The sequence below is a fragment of the Neopsephotus bourkii genome, unplaced genomic scaffold (genome assembly GCF_033783945.1).
Source record: "Neopsephotus bourkii isolate Nb327-2 ecotype Australia unplaced genomic scaffold, CSIRO-AGI_Nbou_v1 NB_1250, whole genome shotgun sequence".
In the NCBI taxonomy this organism is placed as follows: Eukaryota; Metazoa; Chordata; class Aves; order Psittaciformes; family Psittacidae; genus Neopsephotus; species Neopsephotus bourkii.
Genome location: NW_026901735.1, coordinates 483,751 through 507,963, shown reverse-complemented (window position 1 = coordinate 507,963; position 24,213 = coordinate 483,751). Strand labels below are relative to the sequence as shown.

Genomic DNA, 24,213 nt, shown 5'->3' with positions numbered 1-24,213 from the left:
TATGGCTTTGCTGTCTCATTTCCATCTGTAGAAGAAGAGTGTGGTTGTGTCAGGTGTTTCAACACTAACACAATTAAAAGGAAGTGAACGGTTCCTCCACACATGCCTAACGTCAGCATTTTGGACTGGGAAAAACTGGAAAAACACTATTGGAGCCTCTCCTAGTTCTTTTTTCCCCTGCCAAATGTGTGACATTCAGAGAGGTTTATCAGACCCATGTTTCCCTGAGCCCTTATGCTGCTTGAGTGGGCTGACAAAAGTGTGAATCCTATTGACATTATAACTCTGCCTACAATTGGAGTGGAGCACTTGGAGACTGAGGATGATGTCCTGAGCACGAAATAAAGCACTTTCTTTATAGCTTAGTCGTTAATGGAAGGTATTTACCAGTTACCTTTGCTAACGTGACAGAGCAACTTTTACTTGGCTTTTCCTGTTTTTTTAATAGGAGTTTCTGATATCCCAAGATATTTGACTAAAATAAAAAAATCTGCCAAAATGTGTAAGTTCACTATTGTTTTGTGGTTTTGTCAAAGAAAGAATGGTTGGTTGTGTGCAAGTAATGTAGAACACTTAAAATTTAACAGGTCCATGGGTAAGTGAGCTTTATTTTGAATCACTGTTGACTTCTTAATTTCCATATGTCTTTTTGCCAAACGCATAGCACGGACATTGATTATATTGGATCTTTCAGCTGTGTTTGTTATGCTTGAATGTGAACTGCATCCAGATTAAGGGCAGCCTTCTCTTAAACAAGCAGTAGGTTTTAAAATTTAATTCCCAGCACTTTTCACCATAGAAGGCAATAACTGGTGGGGTTTAATCCTAAATGTCAGCTAACAGTATTCTAGAGCACAAGTTTCTCATGTATGACTTTACAACAAGGCTTACACGTACCATTGTTATGAGTAGTTTTATTCCTTGCAGTTTGTACTGGAATAATAGTTTTATTACATCTCATTATTACTTTTCATTAAACTCTCTCTGCAGCAGGGTTTAGTGGTTGGAGCTGGGGGGACCCAGAGTTCAATTCTGGGTGCAGTGAGGCCCCTTGTGCAGCCGCAGGATGTTGATTCTTAAATAAAGATAGACACTATCTAGAGAGTGAGGATTGGCACATTAGGTGATTGGTGGCTTAAGGATCCAGACTTTCAGCTCTCAGTTTTGTCTTGATTTAATGTGAGTGTAGGCACTAAGAATTTCTGCAAATAAGAATATTTAAGGAACTATAAACGTAGATTGTCTGGGATGAAACATGAACCTAATTCAGTGGAAGAGCCATCTCCAAGTAAATGGTTCATCTGTGGGTGGTTTTTTTCCCCCTAAATGGAGAATTTTAAGGCTAAAGCAGATCATGCTTTTAAACTCTTGGAGATCTTGGCCAGAAAGCACTGTATAAATGCGAAGTATTTAAAATTAATTATGTTGGAGGCCTATAAACCAGTGCATTGATTAAAAATCTTCAGTTCATTAAACTTCCCAATGGCAGAGGCCATCTCTGTAATATAAACTGCTGCTGCTAGCAGCGGCAGCCGACTGGCATCTGTGTTCTAATCTTGAAGATCCCACCTTTGTTCATTAGACCAGCAGCTGTTGTCTCTTGCTGGGCAGGATTTATTTCCTCTTGACATCAGCCTCAGAGGTGCAGTTGCAACTTTGGCAGCACTTGATTCCAATGAACTCCCTAGAGGTGCTTTACCACTTTTGTAGAATGAGATTGCTTTTGGATGTGGGTTGATTTTTTGGGTGCATTTTGGGGTTTTGGTGGGGGGCTTTGAGGAGTGTTTGGGATTTTTTTTGTCATTTTGTGGTTTCCAACACATGAGGACATGTATAGGTGTGCTGCAGTCTGGGCAATACAGCTTCCTCTTCCGTGTCCCTAGAAATATATGTGATATAATGACATTTTCCTGTTTTTATTCCCTCCTGGCATTTGCCATGTGGAAGAACAGCACTGCTTCATAGATAATTCATGCACAATTTACTTTCTTAAATAAGTAAGTCTCCTGAATTTCCTGGTGAAAACAAGACATTAAAATCTGGAAAAGCCCCAGAGAACGGGAGTTACTATGAAAAAAGAATTATGTAGATTCTTGAAATAGAATATGTATCATGTGATAGAATATTTATCATGTGATAAATCTGCATATGTTGTTTACATCGTAACTTCCATTTATCCAGACTCATGCACAAGGTCACAAAAGGAGTTTGGGCCTTATTATTCCTGGAGGGATTTGTATTTTTTTTGCTGTGGTGTTTGATTACCTTCCCCTCTTTTATTACCATCTGCACCACAAGGCTAGTTTTGCTGAGGTGATTTTTTTTCTCCTAAGCAGCATCCCCTGGTACCTTTAATTCTGTGTTTCCTGCACTTTTGCTTCATTTGCAATTTTAAGAGATTTTCTATAAGAAACAAATTGATTCTATACTGTAGATCACTAAATTTGCCAGTTTTTACTGCATAACCTTAACCCTTTAATTCTGGAGAACACACACAGTTGCATTACAATAAATCAAACCAGAAATGACTTAATCTGTTCGCATCCTTCAGCGTGCAGTGAGAAAGATATCAAATATCTCTGTATTTTTGTTTAACACACTGGTTTGGGTACACTGTCATTTTGTCTATAACTTTTATTTTGATATTTGATTTTGTCCATGCATTTTAAGCAATTCTTTTGAGGTGACTTCTTTGTGAACCAATACTATTGGCTGCAGTAGCTTTGGGAAGATTTTTTCTTCATTAACGGCTTCTGCTGAATTGTTGGGAGAACAGAACTCTGTCCCTAGTGGCTCTTAAAACTTATGGATGCTTGGAATGAGATTGCTAATATTATTTTTAGTGAAAAAATGTGGAGTATTATTTTTAATAGCTTTATGCAAGCATCAACTGCTCAAACTATAGAGCTGAATCTGAAGCTCCGTGAGCCGTTCTTCAGCCCTCAAAATGTAGTTTGTGTGTGTGGGTCTTCAAAACTAGGAAACATCTTCCATGAGCTTGTCCTGCCAAGCCACAGTGAAACAGTAAATAGGGGAACCCCAGTTGTGTGGGCTCTCCATACGTGACAGTGCGCTCCAAACAGGATCACATTTCAAAGATAAGTCGACCTGCTCAAGTCTTTGTAGTCACCTGAAAGCAAAAGGGTTGTGTGCTTTTTCAAAGCGTTTGTTTTACCTCAGGGTAGGTGGTGGGGAGCGTCAGGCAGCCTGGCAGAGGAATGCAGAAGAGAAGAGGGACCATCCAGTGGGTATTTGCCACCTCACTGATGGCTCTGGACAGAACTCTTTGACTATTACTGCTATCAACATTCCTTAGAAACAGCTTGGTTTATAAGCATGAAACTCATATCAAAAAGCACAGTATCAGTCGGGGTGCTTAGCAGCCCTGTCTTTAGTACCTTCAAGTGTTACTAGTACTTAGAATTGCCCAATTATGACCATGCAGACCAGAGATGGGATTTGTTGTCAGTTAAGATTGATAGTTTTGTCTGTGGAATTGTCCCACATCTTTCTCATAGCTGTGAAACGACAGGTCACTTGTGTGTGTAAATGACCAAAAGTATATATGTGATTTCCATAAACCTAGACAGCAAGGCAGCCTGTAGAAAAGAGGCATACTGTGAAGCAGAGTGATAGCTTCAAAGTAAAGCAGCATTCTTCATCGGTTGTAGAAAACAGTGCTAATGCCTGATTCCTTATCACTGCCACATGATGCAAGCCAGGACCATAAGACAAAGAAATTCCAGGGAAGGAACAGTGGGATATGGTTTAACATTTTCCAAATATGTTTTCAAAAATGCAGATGAGCATCTCTCAAACTGATGATACAGATGAAGGATCTGGAGCCATTACATCAAAGATTCATCACTTTCCTATAAAAGTAATTTGGCAGCATGCCACTACTATCAAGTGAATCTCTTCCTCCTTACTACACAATGACAATATATCTTTGGCCATCATTGTGCCCTCCTGAGGTTGTTGCTATTATCTGTAATTTCCATAAAGTTTCCATGCTGACAATACTCACACTTCCATTACTAGTCAGTGCACACTTCCAGGAGGCAAAATATCTCACACAAATGTTTTGTGCATGCCCATTCCATGGCTTTTTTAAAATGAATTAGTAACAGCTAAGACATGTTTTAGCAGAGGCTGAAGTCTCTCATTTAGATCTGCTAATCTACTCTACCATTGCAAATATTCTTCTTTATATTATGCAGAGTGCTCATATTTGGCAGCACATTTCACTGCTTGGCTTTTTACTTTCAGAATTATCAAACTTGTGTAATAGATTGTGTATTTTATTTGTTTCTAGCATGATTTATTGAGTTGTATTAAATGGAAAATGCATACAGATGCCAGAGGTCATCTCTGCTCGAGTATTTAATAATGTATGGTACAAAAAAAGAGGTTATTCAGAAAATTGGGGGTGGTTTGGTGTTTGTTTTTTCAGGGGTTATTTGGGTTTTCTTCTGGTGGTGGTTTCCCCCCAACTCCTTCATTCTTCTGTGTCATCAGTCACTGAAGTGTATCAAATGCTAATGTCTGCATTTCCATCTATGCCTGTCTGAAGTATTCAATCATTTTCTGTTATGCCACCTTTATAAGGGAAATATGCACGTCTACTTGTTTGGTTTTGGCAGATGTCTTCCATTTTCCTTGTCACATGTCAAAACTGGTTATGATTAAATTGATTTTCCTCCGTTAAGAATTCAATTTTTTTCAATTATGTTTTCATCTTCCTGGAGGCTGCTTCCATTATAAAGACTGGACATGGACCTGTGTGGAACCAGCTCCGGGAAACTAGTGATAAATCGTCTGTATTGTAGCTATATGTGCATTAAGAGCATGCTTCCGTCATGAGATGGTTTAGTGATGGGGAACCGTGTTGCCCGTCCCAGCTGTTCTGGCACTTGGTATGCTGACGTATTAGGGACGTTAATACATTGCAGATTTAGAAGTGGCAAGCCTGGGTTTCCATTTCCCTGCCAGAGGCAGTGGTTTCTCTTTGCAGGTTCTGCTGTTTGGCTGAGCTCTGAGCTGGACTTGTGTTAAAGGGAACTGAAAAAGCAGTTGATTTGTCCAGATGAGTTGGTGGAGAGGGCACCTGAACAAATCATTGCACAGACTCTGCTCAGGGAGGGTGCCTATTTGTTGGGGACAAGAAGGATCTCAGGGGTGGAAATGATTGATCCGCTGCCAAGGGAATAATTGCATGGACTTGAGCCCTTGTCCAGTAATCCTGAGGTGAAAGACTTCTTCCTCTGTAAAGAATCCTGCAGAAAGTACCACTCCTAAGCATCAGTGCTATTTTTATGTTAATGTCTCAGGAAATATTAATGTTGGTAAAGATCGTGGTGGTGCTGGTGCTCATAAAAATATACTTGAGGTTTCAACACACCCTGGTTTACTTATCCTGCTTGGTTTGGAAAAGCATTTAGTAATTAAGTGAAAATAATTAAATCGGACATTCTGAGCACAGGATAGATTTCAGGCATTCTTTTTTCCCCTCGAGGTTACAAAGTGTTATTCTTGCATTAGCATCTTGGAGTGTGTTAAGCAGAGATTTTGGGGAAGTTATAAACAAAAGTTCAGCTAAGGTGGAGGAAGAAGACTCGATGTCTTGGCGCAGAGATTGCCTGATGTGCTTATAGCTGGTGGCATCCACCTTCTTTGCAACAAGAGCGTATATAATGTGTCATTGAAAGTGCAAATTCACATGATTCTGTGATTCTCTTTCTGTTTCATAGAAAGTAGTCCAAAATGTCATTTCTAAAACTGGTGGCACCATGTCCAAGCTGAGTATGGATCATTGCAGTGAACCACTTCACCAGTTTCACTGTGGCATCTGAATATTAACTGGCAGAGGACACCTCAGAAAAGACAATCAGTTTTATTTCACACACAGTAGAAGGCGGCTTCATTCAGATCAAGATATTATCTGCCCTTCTCCTTGAGGGAGATACTCAACACCTTGCAAAACCAGCCTTGACCTTAACCAGCAATGCCAGTCACCATTTCCTTTGCAGGGTGTTCTGCTGACAGGCAGGGTGCAACAAAAAGACCACACACTTCTTGTGCAGCATGTACAGTTTATTAAACAAGAACACTAAAGTGAATAAGGACACTCAAGAAAACAAGCACACTAATGTGAATTGGGTGTATATATATATATAGTAAATAAGTACAATAAAGCAAATCAGATATATGTCTTTTATATATGTGTAAGTACAGAAGAAAATGAGCAATGCATCTAATCATTACTGTGTAAAGAGAACAGAGGCCAAGAAGAAATACATTACAAATTATCACTGAATCAATATCCAGCCCCACACTTCAAGCTGGGAAGCCCCGTTGTAGCCGATGCTGGGAGTCTGAGGTAATTGGGAAAATTCCTGTGTGGTGCATCTACCCATAGGTGAGGCTTCAGATTCAGCTAAAAGAGGGTCCTGCTTTTATACCCTTAGAAAAACAAGGCTTTATGCCAGATCTCTCTTGTTTACTCGGGGGGGCCATGCAGTTTCTCATGATCTCACTGTTGTCCACGCTGGGAGCATTGGCCAGGCGCCATGGTGTGCCCAAGTGTGAAGGTCATAGAACAGCTTCACACCTCTGTTTTCCTGCCTTTTTCCAACAAACAGTCACTACGATCACAAACATATATACTCTACCAAATGCACTTTGACAAAAACATACTTTGTTACGTCTCTTAGTCATCAGAGGGAATCAGCTCTCAGCTGGGTTGCCATTCATTACACAGGTCCACAAAACAGCTTGGAGTGAGGGTTGCCCAGTCTCCCTGCATCCCAGTACCAGGGCAGTGAATGGCTGGTAGGCACACTGTGTGACCAAGCCTTGTATTACTCAAACCTTGCTATGCTAGCCCATAGAGACCTACACAGTTTATTGGGCATCTGTTAGAAATTCATCAATGCTTGGCTTTCCAAAGCTTTTCTGGTTTATTTGCTTCAGACATATCGTTGGGTACTGCTGTAACCTTGAACTGATTAAATCTGAAATAAAACCTGAACTAAATATTGAACTACATGCATGCAGAATCTTCCTTTCTTGTCTCCAGAAGTATTTGTTTAGCCCTTTGTTTGAGCTTCTTTTACCTTTTTTGAATTGATACCATTTCTCGTAGTTGAACTTCATCATTGCTGCTGATTTAGGGCCTTACTGCAGTTAACATGTTCATTCACACAGGATTTCCCTTATTTGTTTCCCTTTTCTGAACTTTTTGCCATAATTACAGTAAATGATGTCTTTGATTGCATGTTGAGAGGGCAGAAATGCTGTGCCAGCAGCCATTTTTTATTCTTTGCCACTGCTACTATTCTTTTGCTGACTCTCAAGAGTAATAAGATCTATGCACTCTACTAATTTTCTTGCATACTTAGCTGCAATTGCAACCTTCAGTAATTATTATTTCATTAACTCCAAGGTATTGCGTGAATAATGCAGAATTAAAAAATGGAAAAAAGGTCAAAACAAGGTAATTTTTAGATTTCAAATCTATAAGCATTGGATTGGATTTTTGTATAAGGCATTAGTAGGATGGTGACATTAAGTAGTCTGCTTAACTGTAGAAGTACCAGAGGTATGTAGTGAAAGAGAGGCTTGCACTTAGCTGGGATCAAACTTGTTTTTGTAGCTTTTCATGAGACTTTCTTAGAGCCTTGAATAAGACCTTTTTCCAACCTTGAAATCTTAATTCTGCTTTAGCTCATCTAGGTGTTTGCAGTTAGCAGAAGTTGACTAAATATCATTTCTTTGGTAGACACATGGACTAATTCTGGCAGAAAAGAAGTTTGTGTATATCTGTATAGATGAGGAGGTCTGCACTGGGAATGTGAACACGAGCAGTAAACGTTTGTGACTGTATTAGTGTGAAGGCAACAGAAAGACTGGCTTTTAATACATGACAGTTTCTGGGTTTCCTTTGCAGTGGATGGCTGCATACACAGAGCTGCTGGGCCCTGCTTACTTGCTGAATGCCGCAACCTGAGTGGCTGTGAGACGGGACAAGCCAAAATCACGTGTGGATATGACCTACCTGCAAAATGTAAGTCAAGGCTCTCTCCGCGGTTTCGTCTTGTTCTAAGCACGTGGAGCTGGTATGCAGGCTTTATTTCCCTGTAGTCTAATTCAACAAGGTATTCATTTTACAAAATTAGCAGTGGGACTTAATTAAGGATGTTCTGTAATAATGTCTTCCCCTCAAAGCAATTCAGGCTTTTCTAAATGATTATTTCACCTATGTTATCCAATGAAAACCTACATGTCTCTAAAATATAAAACATCTTTCATGTTTATTTTTTGCAAGCCAAAACCTATCATTTCATATGCATAATAAAAGATGGGAAATGCTTTATGAAGTATGAACAAAATATACATTACCATATTTAAGATCCACGGAGAGAGTTTTGGGAAATGTTGTATATTTCATGTTCTTCTGTGGATTCCTTGATTATGAATACTTTGAGAGCTGCGGAGATCAAAGTGATGTATTGTGTTTTCAGCTGCTACGTAGAGGCTGATTGGCAATTACTGGGAAGGCATCTGTCACACTTTAGCTTTCGACAGCGTGCAGCTCAGTGCCGGAATGTTTTTGCACTTTGAAAGTGGAATTGTCATAATTCCCATCCTTTTTAAAATAGGAAGTCAGCTATTTGACCTTGTTGTGTAGATGCTGAACTTGTCTAGGAAAAAATTAACATGCTGACAGCACATTGCTTGGCCAATCCATTATGTACGAACAAACAGTAGGAAACCTCTGCAAGTTAGAATCTTACAGAATAGTATGTTAAGATGTGGTGGTACAAATGCCAGGAAAGCATTACAAACACATTACAAACAGCATAGAACTGGAATTTAAGCTCTCTCGCTTTTTATCTGCAGTCTTCACTAGGAACATGGCTCATTCAAAAGTATTTAGATCTACACATTTTTCAGGTAAAGTCAAATGCCTGCTGCAGTAGCAGGTGGCTTTTTAGGTTCCTGTGGCCCTTGGTGCCTTAGGTAAAGAAGAACGCTATGTTCCCAGTCATTTGTTGGCACCTTCTATGATGATGATGAGAGCCACCAATTATTTCCTTGACAGTGCTAATTGCTATGTACGGGAAAACTTTGCCATATTTCATACAGACCTTCACCACATATTAATGGTTATTTATGAAAAGTGATTTGGACTAGAGGTCAGGGAAACTGTTGAGGAAGATTCAATGTCATAGTTATGTTTGGTTTATATATGGCCAAAAACTTCACCAGTGTCCTGTAAAACGGGTAGCATTGTTATAGAGCACACTGTCATTTACTCTGATGGGGATTTTTGATGTTTAATTCTTCCCCGTCAACAAAAAAAATATCTTGGGAGGGACAGAAAAGCTGCTCATCCGTAGGTGCATAATTCCTCCCGTGTGTTTTAATGAGAGAAATGAAATACAAGGCATCAAAGCAATGAACACTGAACTGTGTTAGAAACAGAAAGGGTCATGTCTGAGGCATGGCCTCCTTTTAAGTTTTATGGCAGTTTAATGGGTCTTGCTTAAGTTAGGTGTGTAGAACAGGATCCTGTCTGAAGACTGTAGGGATTTTTTTTGTTCTGTGCTTTATGTAGGAATAATAAAACCATGAGAAAACCCATTATCACTAGCAGTTGGAAATAAAACCTGTAACCAGACATAGAGAAAAGTCAATATTCTGCTTAATCAATATGCCTAGGAATTGAAATTGCATCAAAGACATGTCTATTTGGATTTGATCATGCATCAACATGGCGGGGGGACACACGACACATTAACTGACAAACAGGCACGGAGAGGTTAGTGTACAGTTTGCGTGCAGAAGCTGAGATCTGGATACTCTTGATTTCTTACATCTTTTCCTTAAAACATACTTGTGTTCACCGACTGCTGTTTTCTTTTAGTTTTCCCTTTAGAAGCTTTTGGTTGTAGGCTCACTAAATTATTTTACCTTTTAGACCATTCATCTGGAAGTGATCAAACAACCCAGGCTGTTTTCCTATTTTAAAAGCTGTAGAGGCACTGGATATCTTTGGTCACTCTGTGTCACTTTGTCACAGCAGTATAATTTAACCGTGGAAACTGTTTTACATCTGAGTTGTGTGATGAGAGCAGCAACATGATGGGAGGTCTGCACTTCCCCATCCAGTTGTGCTGTGATGCCGTTTTGTATGTCAGCAGTTTGTTGAAGGTTATAGGTGAATGGATAACTGCCAGCTTTCACAGTGAATTTGCTTTTCACTTATCTGTTTGTATTTGGGAGACCAGCTACAATAATCCATTAACAGTTCGAGTAATGCAATGATTACTTGGTTGTCTGCCCTTCTCATGATTGTAGTTGGATGAATAATGGTAGTAAATGGAAGTGTATTTCCTAGCATGATGAATTATTATATTTTTTGTTGTTATTTAACTGAATTGCACAATGTTACAATTGCATTTCCTGCCCCTGGGATTTTCCTATCTCTAGTTCTTCATCCTGAAATGCTTTCCTTGGAAGCAGTTTGCTGAAATCAGCAAAGCTGCTCTGGGATGGAGCTGCCTGCATGTGTACTGTACGAAGCAGGGCTTGGCCTTAAGCTGAGGACTCCATGTTAAAGGAGATTTAGTATTCAAAGATCATGCAGCATATTGCTTTGTTTTCTAGACTTCTCAGAGGAAGCTGGAATTAAATTTGGCACTTGAAGGGAAGGTGTGCTTTGTCAGGAAGCTAGTAGTTGATAAATGAAAAACACTGGCAATCTCCTTTATGATCTGTGTATTTTTATTGACTGCTGTATTTACCTAAGGTAAATAAGAATAGGTCTGAGAAACCATTTTTTTTTGCAGAGTAAGATTGAAAAGTAGTGTCTGAGTGAAAAATGCAAAGATTTAGGGTCTAGGCTGGCTTTCCATGATCTGTTCTCATTGCAGCTGAGTCGGAGCAGTTTGTGAAATACACAAGTAACAGTGTTTGGGGAGAGAATACATGTAGTAGTTCATTTTTTTCTTCATCGTTTTATTCTAATAGTGTGAACAGAGCAAGATTACCATGTGTATAGCCTAGAGATGGTGCTATATGAATTTTCCAAGATACATATTTTTGAATGCCAAAAAATACTCTATATGAAAATAGAAGGGAAATCAAACTGAGTTTTCTAATTACCAGTTAATGTAACATTCAGTACAGTTTTACAGAAGTCAGTGTAATCACCATCTGCCTTCTGTGCTTTAAAGGCCTACACAAAGCCCCCCCAAATGCCAACTGAGTTATTTGGTGAATACATAATTTGGTTGATGTCATCTATTGTTGTTTTTCAGCATACACCTAAGCAGGCGCCCAAGTTTTCATTGCGCTTTGGAGGGCTGGAAAAGGCAGTGCTTTTTGCTCTGAGATGTTTTCCTTTAATGCTCTCCCAGAGCCATCATCAATTACTTAACTTCTGTACTCCTATTGTTGTTCCTTTTAAAGAAAGGTTCATTCTAAATATTGTACAACTGGTCTTCAAACACTGAGCAGTACTCTGATACTGTCATGCTTTAAATAACAGATAAACTGTGTCTGTTTAAATGCTGTACAAATGCTTGTTTTCTTTCTCATTTGATTAATAGTCTCAGTTGGCCCTACTGGCAGAAAATGGTCTGAATGTAAATTGTGTTTATGGCTGGAACCAAGGGTCCATAACAGCCTCATGGCTTGTTATCTGCTTGCAGAGGTTCACTATAAAAAAAAGACCCTGTCAGAACACATTAGGAAATACAGTCCCATTCTGCAAGGTATTTAACGGGCTTAAATCCAGTTGAAGATGTGGTGACAGCATCCAGCACAGGTAAGTGGTGCCCCAGCCTTGGCAGGAAAGGACCCGCAAACTTAACTTTTTTCTATTGTTACTATTTCTAGTAATAGTTTATTTCTTGTTCTGAAAAATGTTTGAGAATAAAACCCCTAAACCTAGGAAAATAAAATCTTATAGCCTCTAATATGGGAAAGAGCCAACCATGGGTAAATTAAATCTGAAAGGCGGACTTTCAGTGGCGGTACCTTGCTGGAAATGCTAGGCAGTTTCTAATACATTGGTTTATGTTGTTAATAAATCTGTAATATATGGAATAAAGTTTTCTGTTTGTTTGATATTTTTAGTGCTTCAAGCAATATCCTTTAGGAAACAGCATATATAACATAGTCTTCTGGTCCAAAGTGACTGCGTAGATCAGTCTGGAGTCATAATGTGAATGTGCTCTCAAAGACAGTTCCTGCTGTGAAATAAGTAGTTAGGAGGAGTGCTAGTATTAAGCACAGTAGGAGGAATCAGCCTTTAAATTTGTTTAATCAGATTAAAAAGTGGAGATTAAGAAGTAGAGATTAAAAAGCGTGCTTCCATTATATAGACATAATTTTCTGTATTTAAAAGATGACTATTTGGAGGGTGTTAGTTTAAAGTGAGGCTGTAAGGGTAGTGATTTTAAATCTCTCCTTTATTTTCTTGACGATTGCTTGCAGAGCTGTAATTAAAAGGTTGATTATGCGGAATTGGAGCTCCAAACCTCGACTCCAGTACACCAAAACTGATCAGTTGGAAAAATGGGGCGTAATATTCAAGTGTATGATGTGAATTTCCAGGATTCAACAAAGAACTTTCTTTGTTTCCTTACTTTTAAAACCGTGGTTGATATAATAATGCATAAACTTTGTTTCAAGCAACTTAGATTTCTGATATGCGAGACTCAAGCAGATACTTCCTTCTGCATGGTTCTGATGTGCAGAAGAACATTATCTTTGCATGATTGTTCAGTTTGCTACCTCCCTATTTGCTCTGGGAAGAGAAAAGTCTGCAGATTGGAAAGGTAGGCATTAGAAATGAGCAGTATGTGAACAAGAGACGATCGTTTACAGAAGACACACTTGGCCACATAGTCCCAGTTGGTCGGGGTCCCTGGTCTTCTCCCACAGTTGCTTTTAAGTGTTAAAAGGAAAAATTTCAAGTGAGAAGTGGAAAAGATGCATAACTATACTGGAGTTTGATGCAATTTCAGTTGAAAAAGGCTGCTGATAAATATAGGGCGCCACAATCTTTAATATAATTGAAGCTCCATAAATGCTTTGTTAGTTTTCCAGGAGGGATGTCTCCATACTCTTTGTCTTAGCTGGGTATCATTGTGTTATTGTCACTATTGTGCCCAAACCGTGTGACACCTACGGGAAAAAGACGGAAAAAGCCAGAAAAAGCTCTAAATGGGGATTTCCTGAATCAGCACTGAGCTGCAGCAGCTCTTTGCAATCCCCTTTTTTTGTATTTCTGAAGTCTTTTGCATTGCTTCAATATTTAAATTTCAAATGAAGCAAAGCAAGTTAATATTAATCAAAGGTCCGTGACCCCTTGCTCTTCAGTGATACTTCTGTTGTTAAGATTTCTTTGGGAAAAGGATTTTTTTCTGGTTAACAAAACCACTTACTGCGTATTTGTGTGTTTTTCTCCTGAGTTGTGCCGAGGTTTCATACGGGGTTTTTATAAGCTCAATTTATGTATTTTATGGCTATTTGGAAAATAAATGCAGTGATGTCTTTAGTGTGTTTTAATTTGGTCTAATTGTCTCCAGCCATCTTAATGACCTGCTGTATTCACCATTAACAATAGCATACATTGCATATGCTGTAAATGTGTTGGAAGAGAAATATTACTGATTACGTCTTTGGTCCTAAAACCTGCTTAGATTTTAGAGAGGGTTTTATGGTATACTGTAAAGTGTTATGGCTTGTCTCTCCCTTATGCACAACCCCCCCTCCATACACACAGAAGGGGAGAAGGTAGGACTCACGGGCAATGATGGGGAATGCATTTATCAACTTCAACTAAACAAGTTCAAACATCTTCTCTTCCAAGTCTGCTCAGGGTCTGTCATCAGTCTGGGTAGAAAAGGACAAGTGCTGTAGCTACCAGTTGAAATGTGGGATTATGAATCAGCAGGACTCTTCCTTCATGACAGTGGATGGTCTTTATCCTTGGATTCGAGCCTAGCTCATGTACATTTTTTAATGGATAGATTGTTTAAAATTTAATTTGTGAATGGACCAGAGTGTGCATTTGTCAGTGCCCTCTGTAGTGTCATGCTATGGTTACCTTATGGCATGTACTGCTGGAAACCATCATTTCACATCAGATTGTTCAGTTAACAAATGTATGCGTTGTGGCTAAAGGAAATGTTTTACTATTGATCCTCACTGCTAAATCTAAATCCTCCTCTTCTGGGCACCACTTGATACAATCTGGTCATTTAACACTGACCTCCATCCAGGTCTTGTAGTGGGCATGGACATAATTAAGTGGAGGACTGAACCATTTGCTCAGTAATTGGGCCCACCATTGGCTTGCAGTGTGTGTGTTAATACAGAGTAGTGTCAGGCGGTAGAAACTTGATGCCACAAATTTCCCTCCCTGGCCTGTTTCCTGTAATCCTGGACATCTACAGCTTCTGGAAAGGGCTAATTCTTGGTGTTACTGAAAGCAGTTAGAGAATGGAGTTTACAGTGCAGTGTGCTGGTGACCGTTGCCCATGCTGTTCGGTACCGCTGTTCCCTGGCGTCAGCATCCAGTGAGCTGGGGTTCACTCTCTGGATACCCCCTTGATGAAACAGAGAGTCAGTGACAAGGCATAAACACTTTCCTAGTGCTTAATTTATGTGCAAGGTGCTATTTAAAATGTCTCCTGATTCAGTGAAAAACAATTTCCACTGGAATATTCCTTTCCACACTGGCGGTATATAGTCATTCCTCAGACATGCTGGCACTGGAGGAGAGCGTTGTGCCCTTAAGGCTGATATATTTTATTTCCTCCATACTTGGACGTAGTTGGTTCTTTTTACTCAAATAAGAATAATAAAAAATACAAAGTCTAAAGCATAGCATGAAAATAAACAGAATTCTGGTCGCTACAGTCAGCTGACAAGGAGAAGGGGTTATAATGGGTTATAATGGAGATGTTTATGCTCCTTTAAGCAGTGGCTGCTGCTTCTCCCACTCTAATACCTTCCCTCAGTAGCCGAAGCCTACGCTGCGTGCTTGAAAAATTAATCTTTGATGCATGAGATTTTGTCTGCCTGAATTTTGCTTGTCTCATTTTAAATGGTGATAGAAATTGCTTACTGTAGTAAAACACAACATTAACCTCATAGTGGGTTGGCACTTTGTGATTTATGTGGGTTTAGTCTCTGAAAAATATGCAGCCTGTCTCCCAAACCTGGATTTAGCTTATAAAATATGTTGTCACAGGCTTGGGGCTTGAATTGGAACACTAACTGCTGATCCTTCATCTCCCTAGGGTAGGAAAAAGGTTTAAAACTGTAGCCTCTCGGAGGTCATTAACTTCATATCATTCCTTTAGATTAATAATAATTATGTTATTGTAGCTGGAATGCTTTAAAAACAGTGCAGCCTAATTTTCTTTCTTGCAAGCAAAGTCTAGGATTCCTTTTTGTGCTGAATCTGCATATTCCTCAGCCAAAAATACAACAAATTATTTGCAAATGGAAATAATCAGATCGTAGGTAATAAATAAGGACACAGCTATTTTCATTCGCCTATTCTGCAGTACAGCAAGAGGAATAATACAGATGTGAAAGGAGCTGTTTTGAGTTGCCTTCACACGCCCACAAACCTCGCTCCTTACTTAAGGTTTAAAGCTGTTAATTTTGTGTTTATTTATTCTGATTATATTTTTCACAGATGAAAGCTGGGGACTGTTTTGAGTTATTTACCTGTAATATAATTCCTTTAGACCACTCTAAGAAAGGGATAGGATGGGAAGGTTCTGTAAGATGGTTTTATAAAGAGCTCTGTTTCGCTAAGCAGAGGAATCTTGAGGCCGTTGTTGCACATAAACTGAGCGCACAGACCAAAACATGCTTTTTGGTGAAACATTTCTCTTCAGAGAGAAGACATCAGGTGTGAGACTGCAGGGCCCAAATAATGTTTTAATTGCTTTAAGAAAGAATCGAAATACTGATTAACCAGATAGTAATAGTAAAAAAAAAAAAAAGTATCATTTTACATGCTGAAGATGCTGTGAAAAAAATGCCATCATCCAGCACGTTTTGCCTTCAAGTATCAAAATCACACATTTTTTGGTGGTTGTTGTTGTGCAAAACTGGATATTTATAAGGAATTAGGATTCTTTTCATTTCTTTTTGGATTTCTCTGGTTCCTTCCTTCTTTTTTTTTGGTATTTATGATTTTTCAGTGATGCTTATGAACATTCTTGAGTTATCATCAGTGCTCTTGCAGAAACCCAGATGATAGAGGGGATACTTATACATTACTACACATCTGTATCTATACATCCATTTATCTATATGTGTGTCTGTATTTTCTCTGTGCCTGCTAGCCGTTATTATTTACACCGCTGCGGGACTTGCAAATGTTCTACCGCTTAATCTCTTCTGGATAGATGTCAGTGTCCTTCAGGTTAATTAGATGATAAGAAAAAATAGTTTCTGGATGAGATGATTTTTGGCCAACGCTCAGGGAAGAAACGTTACTTTTTAGTGGTTGCAGCACGGGGCTGTTAGCTTGCTGGATTAGGGCTAAAGTTTCCCTGTTGGGAATACAGAGGAACTTGGAAATGCATCATCTACAGAGCACAGCACTCACTCTGATCTTGGCTTTGCACCTTTCTGTGTGGCTTTGAGTACTAACAAAACAACAGAGGTAACAAAAAGCCCCAGCAGTACTCTTGACTGATGAGAGTTCTAGGAGCAGGTTTAGGGGGCCAGTGTACTAAAGCAAGATACAGTGCTTCCAGCGTAAACCTTTTTATAGCTATTTCTCCCCACATGCTGGTTTGTAGGTGAGTGTAATTTGTATAATATAATTTACGCAGTAAGAAGCCAGAAGAAAGTGTTAATTAAACAACTGTCACCAACTTTAAATTACATCTTCTTGCATACACTTTCTTAGCTATTTGTCATCCCACAAATCTCTCTCCTGGCTTCTTGGGAAAGTGAGTTATACTGAATTCCCTTTAACCTCAGACACAGTGGTCTGAAATCTTTTTATTTCTAGTGATGTATCACAGGGATGGACAGAGAAATGTCTGACCACTGTAATGTTTCAGTGTGGCAGAAAAGGATGTGTTTCGCTGCACCCTTCTAAGCATGCTTCCCATTTAGCTTTCAGTAGAAACAGTTGGTAGCTTTCCAAGGCTTTTCCAGGCTTATAAATACATAAATGCATAAATGAGCAATGCTTTGCAACACTAAAAATAACCCCTTTGATATCTAATTATATGTGTGTCTGTCTGGATCACATCTATGTTTTTGCAACTTCTGTACTACATTTTGAGTCTGATTTTATAACACAGTGTTTGCATGAAACCTGTGGGTCGGTTTTGAGAAGGTAAGAATACAGTAAGGATATTGTTCAGTATCTTGTTGCCTGCATTGGGCTCTAAACAGCAGGTCATCAAGAGTGTAAACTGTTTCAAGTAACCCTGAAAACAACGGAGAAAACAGTTTCTCGTTGAAGCTTTTTGTTTTAACAGCCACATGATTCATTTTTAATCCTCCAGGAGAACTGGGGAAACCCCGCACATGTTCTGTGCGAAACAGAGAGGGGAAAAGAACCCTTGAGGCTTTGAGAGGTGTCATGGATGGCAAAAATAACACCATATAATACACTCTGAAAGCCCACAGTTTTGAAAAAATCACAATTCTTCAAGTACAAAATTGCGTTTGTGTCCGGTGTAATCCTGTCAGAGGTGTAATCTTGCTCAAACAACTTCTTTCCCCCCGACTCCAAACGGAGCAGAAATGTTTCCAGGGAAGACTGTTCATTTAGAATTAATTTGGTGTAATGCAGCCCTATTCATGAGAAGCTGAAAGGGAAGTTAACACAGAATTGACTGGGGAGCCACGAATATTGTTGGATTTCTTACAGTTTAGAGAGTTGAACGTAAACAAAGACGCAAACCAGGTCATTTTAAATCAGAATCTCGCACTTGGCAATGAGCAACAACTTCAGAAAATGAGTTTTGGCTTTGAACAATTGGCCACAAGTAAAGAATAAAAATGCCTCCCCAGCACTGCCGGGATCCCTCCTTATTGCATGTGTTTTGAAGGACATAAAAACTCCCTTTTGTTGTGATTTATTGTTAAAGAATATTTATTACATGTCTGCTTCGGGACCCTGTAAATGGAGACTGTGTTTGACATAAGAGTTAGTTTGGCTGAAACCAGGGCAGCCAAGGCTGTTATTTCCCTTCAGGTTACAAAAGAAAAACAAACCAAGACCAAAAAAACACCCCAACCCCACAGATAAGAACAAAAAAAAACTTGTCTGGGGGTAAAATGCTTGCAGTGACATAAGTTAAAATGCTTCCACTATTGTCCTGGCCTAACTCATGCTCCTGAGTACATTAGCTCTTGTATGACACATCCACCGCTTTGGCCTTTCTTGCATTGGCTGCTTTTGGCAAGGGGAAGGGTCCATCCAACACTCCCAACAGCAGTGTGAAAGAAAATCCAAATTACGTTTGATCACATGGAATGTTGGGAATAATGAGGGTAGAAGTAAAGCAAATTTGCATGCAGGTGTCCTCACCATGGGGAATTTAAAGCAGTCAGTGAAGAGGAAGAAGATCCATGTTGGAGGTCTGTAGATCTTGCAGATACATGGATGTCCTATCAAAGCTACAAATCATAGAATCATAGAATAGTTAGGGTTGGAAAGGACCTCAAGATCATCAAGCTCCAACCCCCCTGCCATGGGCAGTGACACCTTGCTCTAAACCATATCGCCCAAGGCCTCGTCCAACCTGGCCTTGAACACTGCCAGGGATGGAGCATTCACAACCTCCCTGGACAACCTATTCCAGTGCCTCACCACCCTAATAGGAAAGACTTTCCTCCTTATATCCAATCTAAACTTCCCCTGTCCATGAGTTCTCTTTCTTTTTGGAACTTCAGTTATGCAATTGGGAGTTCGGGTTTTTTCCTTAAGTTCTCCAGACACTTTTTGTCAAGTTACTGTAATTTGTAACACTTCAGTTTGTCTAAAAACCACAGTAAGGTTTCATCTTCTTGCCCCCTTGCCTTTTTGTTGTTGATTTTAGACAATGCTTTATTTAGCTTTTCTACCAGATGGTCTTATCAAAAAGAGCAGTTAGTTCATGGGTCAGAGAATCTCTTGCGATCATACACAGAGGGTGAGACTGAAAATGAGAGAGGACTTTTTTGTCCTTTTTTTTCCTTTAGTAACAGTATTTTAAGGGCACAATGACTATGAATAAGAAATCAGGGCAGCACAAATGAATACATCCCCTGTACAACAGATACAGCATGCTCTGAAAGGCAATCCTCTATGGTGGGACAACCCCATACCTCATACCCCAAGGACTTTGGGGAGCCTCATCCTTTTACACATGCTGTGATGCTGTTTGGTGTGCTGTGTGTCCCTGTGGTATATGAAGAAAATGTAGCTGCAGAGCTCCTGCTGCTGCTGTTGTCCTTTCCCAGAGAGCTCAGGGCTGTGCTCATGTCTGCAGGGTGCAGACTTTGTGTAGCTCACAGTAGCCAGGGAGGTCACCATGATAGCAAGTTTCCAAATCTCACTTAAGGTGACTGTCTTTTAATAGGAGAGGAACATCATTTTTTGTCACGTTTTGGAGTATTCTGTGCTTAAATGGTATTCTTTGTATTAGTTCTAACTGTGGATGTGACTTTTGTATCAGAGTATCTCTCACCCACTGAGAACAACTGAGGGTATCAGTGGATTTCAGGTAACCCATTGAACCCGCATCAGTTGGTAATAACTTTCTGTCACTGCTATTCAGTGTCAGATCTGAAGCAGAAACGTGTAAGCAAAGGGCTCTGCAACCCATTATCTGATCTAGTTCCTCATAAGAATCCTATTTTATTAGATAAATGGCAATTCCTGTTAGACTCAGGTGTGGTGAGTCCCTGTCTTGTGTTTTTCCAGCAGCAGACAGTGTGAGCAGCCTGAGATTTTGATGTATCACTGTAAAGTGAAAGAACTGTTTCCCAATCTACCAGGTCTTTTAGGAGGTGAATTAAATGTCTTTATGTGAAGGCTTTGAGCAGGGCCACCTGCATAGAGCCCTGTTCTGAAACAAGTGCCTCCAAGGTGGTCACCTCTTGGGAGTGCCATTTTTTGGCCACATGTGCAGTACAGATGTTTGTTCTCCTCCCACATTTCCACATTCTCCAAGCAGCCAAACATATCTCCCAGCCTATGACAGTGGAATTCACTGTGATTCTTTCATACTGGGTGTTGCATTTAACTATTAGCTCCAGGCTATCTGTAATGGAAACCAAGGCTGATGCTCATTTGGATTATTATGTATTTTATTGGAGAAATTGCAATGGAGATGTGCTGTTGATGTTTGGAAAGCAATGTGTTTACCTACCAGTGTTTTAAAAAATAAAAAGCACCCTTATTGGCTTACAGTAGCTGGATGTTCAACAGCAGGAGCTGTGATTTGGCTCCAAGCCCAGCATCCATTATATCTCCCACCTTTAGCCTCCAAATTGATAAAATGGCAGGCATACAATTAACAGATTTAGCTACAATGTCTCTTCTCTAAATGCTGTGCCTGGAAATAGATTATCCCTCCCCTACCCCTGTGTTTTTCTGCCTCTTCAAAGTTCCCCCCCCCCCTTTTTCCACTGCTTTCTTGGGTGGTCATTCTTAGTGGTGATCGCTCCATATCGTTACTGTGTCTCTTCATAGACTGGCAAGAGCATCCTCCGTCAGGTTAGTGCTTTCCCAGCTGGCTCTCACCCTTGCTCAGATGTCTTTCCTTCTCCATTCATTGTCCAGCTTGCTTCTGTTTCATGTGAACTCTTTTGATAATTTTATTTTAGTGTTTACCTCTATTTTTTTCCATCTACCTAATGAGAGGAACACTTCTTAGTATACAATTGGGTCTAAATCTTGGGTTTCATTAAAGTTTGAATGACAGTTTAGGGTTCATTCCTACTGAATGGAATAGCTTGGGCTGTAAGGAGATGGAAAGGCTATCATCTCAGAAGCAAACCAGTCCTCTTTTATTAGGTATCTGTGTAGTGAAGCTCAGGCATTTCCAGTTAATCTGGAAAAGCTATTTTCTCATCTAAACCATTATGTTAATCCAGGCTGTATTTAATTCACGATATGAGCTCAATAACTGAAGCTATTTTATTTTTCATCTCGGTTTTACACTTTGTTTTATTATATGCATTAAAAAGATGATTAACATTTCTTTTTACTGCATGAGGTGTAATGTGTGCAGTGCTCTACATACAGGGAATGCCCCTTCATTTTTAACAGTCACAACTCCTGAAGCATTGCGTGTGTATCATTGATCAAACCATACACATTTTAAAATGCATTCCTTCTGCTTCCTTCCTATCAGATGTTGAGAAAGGGTTGACTGCAATTTCTCAAAGTTGCAAGAACTAGTCTAAGCTTGCCTTCTGATCAAATAAAGTCTTAAGACATAATGGTTTATAACAGGCCAGACTATGATTAAACACATGGAGTTTTAACTTGTGAATACTTGACCAAATAAATGCCATAATCAACAGGAATAGATGGCATGTGATGATTTGCTGGTGCGAAAATCCTCCTTTATGAAGGCATTTGTTACTTTCATGACATGAGTTTCATCTGTGATCAGGCTCATAATATGCATAGTATTTGTAAAATCAGGTTTTGGTTTGTTTTTTAAAGAAACTGGCTTTTCAGATGGTTGCTTTTTGGGTCTTCATGAAGAACTATGGGTTCTGCTGGTGGGCTGTAACATCACTCATGACTGCTTATCCTATTAAAAACGTCTTGAGACTATGGTAAAAATCATGTTCTCCCTTTTTTAAGTGATCATCTTTGTCTCTTAGCTTTTAGCCTGGAACAGCACACATTTCTTCAGTCATTAAAATGTGAGGTTTCTAACTAAGGACTGTGAGAGCCTTTCTTTCGTACATTTATGTTTGAAGGTATTTATTTGAGGGTAATTCCAAGTAAAAAGCAAGTCTCTTGTGGCACAGTGGACCTCTTCAGGTGCTCTAATCTGTTCTATCACTGTCTGGGAGATTTCACCTTCATGTTTAGGGATTTTATTCGGGCTAATCAGGATTGGCAACTCTGTGCAAATGAGATTGTAAATGAAGCTTGAAAGTGGAATCTATGTTAAAGAAAATGTTTGGATTACAGGGCCTGTGATATATTTATCAATCATTCCATTTTCTGCTTCCAGCTGAACACTCTTCATCATTTTCATGTTTTGTTAAATTGTAACACAAATTAAAAATATGTAAAAGAAATTGAGGTGGATCATTAGTAAATCCTGCTGGGTTTTTTTTTCAGTCATCCTTAATGCACTCAGGATGTAATTGTAATGTATGGAGAATTCAATCATAACTAACAAGTGGAGAAAGAGACGATTAAATTGGTTTTTCCTTCTTCATTTTGAAGGAAATTTTCTTGAGAATAGTTTTCTGAAGGGAAGAAGCTGAAATAATGGGTCCTGTTTATGTATCTCTGTTTTTAAGAACAGCAAGAGGTGTTATGAAATGCTACTTCCCCCCTGAAATTCTTGCTAAACTCAGTGAACTTGGCTGGAAAACTAACAGCACTTTGCCCTTTGTGAGTAGCTAGCTTATTGTTATGTCTGAAGACTTGTGGAATATGCGAAATGCTTTAAGGAATGAACAGGATATATTTTATATGTACAAATTTTTATTTCCTTTTATTGTCATTACCTCAACATGCAAGGTCAGTGAACCAGGAATAGAGTCATAGAATGGTTTGGGTTGGAAGGGACCTCAAAGCTCATCTACTTCCAACCCCCTGCCACGGACAGGGACACCTTCCACTAGACCAGGTTGCTCCAAGCCCCTGTGTCCAACCTGGCCTTGAACACTGCCAGGGATGGGGCAGCCACAGCTTCTCTGGGCACCCTGTGCCAGCGCCTCGGCACCCTCACAGGGAAGAATTTCTTCTGGTATCTAATCTACGTCTCCCTTCTGTCAGTTTAAGCCATTCCCCCTTTTCCTATCCCTACATGCCCTTGTAAAAAGCCCATCTCCAGCTTTCTTGCTGGCACGGGCTCTCTCCCTTACTGCACCATGCTGGCAGAGTTGTGCTGTTCTCATAAGCACTCCCACTTCTCTTTCTTCAAGTTTCTACTTGACTAATGAAACGTTTGTGTTGCTCTTTTGCCCAGTTCCTAACAATTCCCTGAGGAGCTGTTTTCACTTTCTGTAGAGCATTTACATTTTATCTTTGTAAGAGAGGAGTTTTGGCGTCTGTTCTTTTTTCCACCCTAATGGGATTGATTTTGGAGTTACCTACACAACCATTCCGACATTTCTTTATAAGTATAAACCTTCAAAATACATGGAACAGTGACCTTTACGTATCAGAAGATGAGCTAAACTGCAGAACAATAAAACTTAGCGAAGCAGGAGTCCTCAAGTGATGTGGAATGATTTTTTGAAGCGTATGTCAGTTTTGTTAGAGCTCTAATTTTACATTCCTCTACTTTTCAGATTACTTGACAATAGTGATCAAATAGTAGGTTGAACTTTTTCTGCTTCGACAAAGGAATGGAAGTAAAAGCAGTGCCTCACTTGAGAGGAATAGTGCTTGTTGTTTGAGACTTCTGAGACCACAAAATTCCTGCTTGCCCGCTGTTAAAAATGTCACTTCAGCCTGAGCAAAGCGGTGGTGGAAACTTTTCCCTTGGAAAGCCTTTTCAAGAGCTTAATGTAGTTTGTGGGGGGTTTGTGACATTTAAAAGCGATTGGTTAGGTTGCAGCAGTGGTGCAGTACCTAGTTATGCAAGCAGAGATTGGTTGTCTTTCTCTGGCTTGTGCCCTTTGTGCTACGATGGTTACTGTAGAGTTCAGTGTGCCATCTGGGGAAATCTGTTTCGATATTGTGGATGGCACTGTGATTCTCTATGCTCATATAGCATATGGTCCTGTTCTTCAAATAAGGGAAGTCTTAAGAGAAGGAATTTTACAAGTACATAAATGAGCCCAGGTCTTCCCGGAGGATATGATTTCTGCCACTGAAATAATGTTCCAAATTGTTTGGGGTTTTTCTCCCCCTTCATTTTTTCTGGCCTTACCCTGCACATGGGTGATGTGTGTAACTCCAAAATTATGGAAAGAATAACATACCAGATTGAAATGCCTTCCGTTTGGACAAAACAAACA

The 24,213-nt window shown here is 39.6% G+C and overlaps 1 protein-coding gene across 9 annotated transcripts in view; it reads left to right on the top strand.

Annotated features, from left to right (window-relative positions):
* MACROD2 (mono-ADP ribosylhydrolase 2) overlaps positions 1-24,213 on the top strand; it is a 741,850-nt gene that overhangs the window by 263,644 nt on the left and 453,993 nt on the right. For all 9 annotated transcript variants that reach the window (XR_009727138.1, XR_009727137.1, XR_009727136.1 and 6 more), the window contains one exon: positions 7,949-8,065. Coding sequence is in view for 5 of the 9 variants with exons in the window: in XM_061364765.1 (XP_061220749.1) it covers positions 7,949-8,065 (117 nt within the window). In the remaining 4 variants the exon portion in view is untranslated. The remainder of the gene's footprint in view (positions 1-7,948; positions 8,066-24,213) is intronic.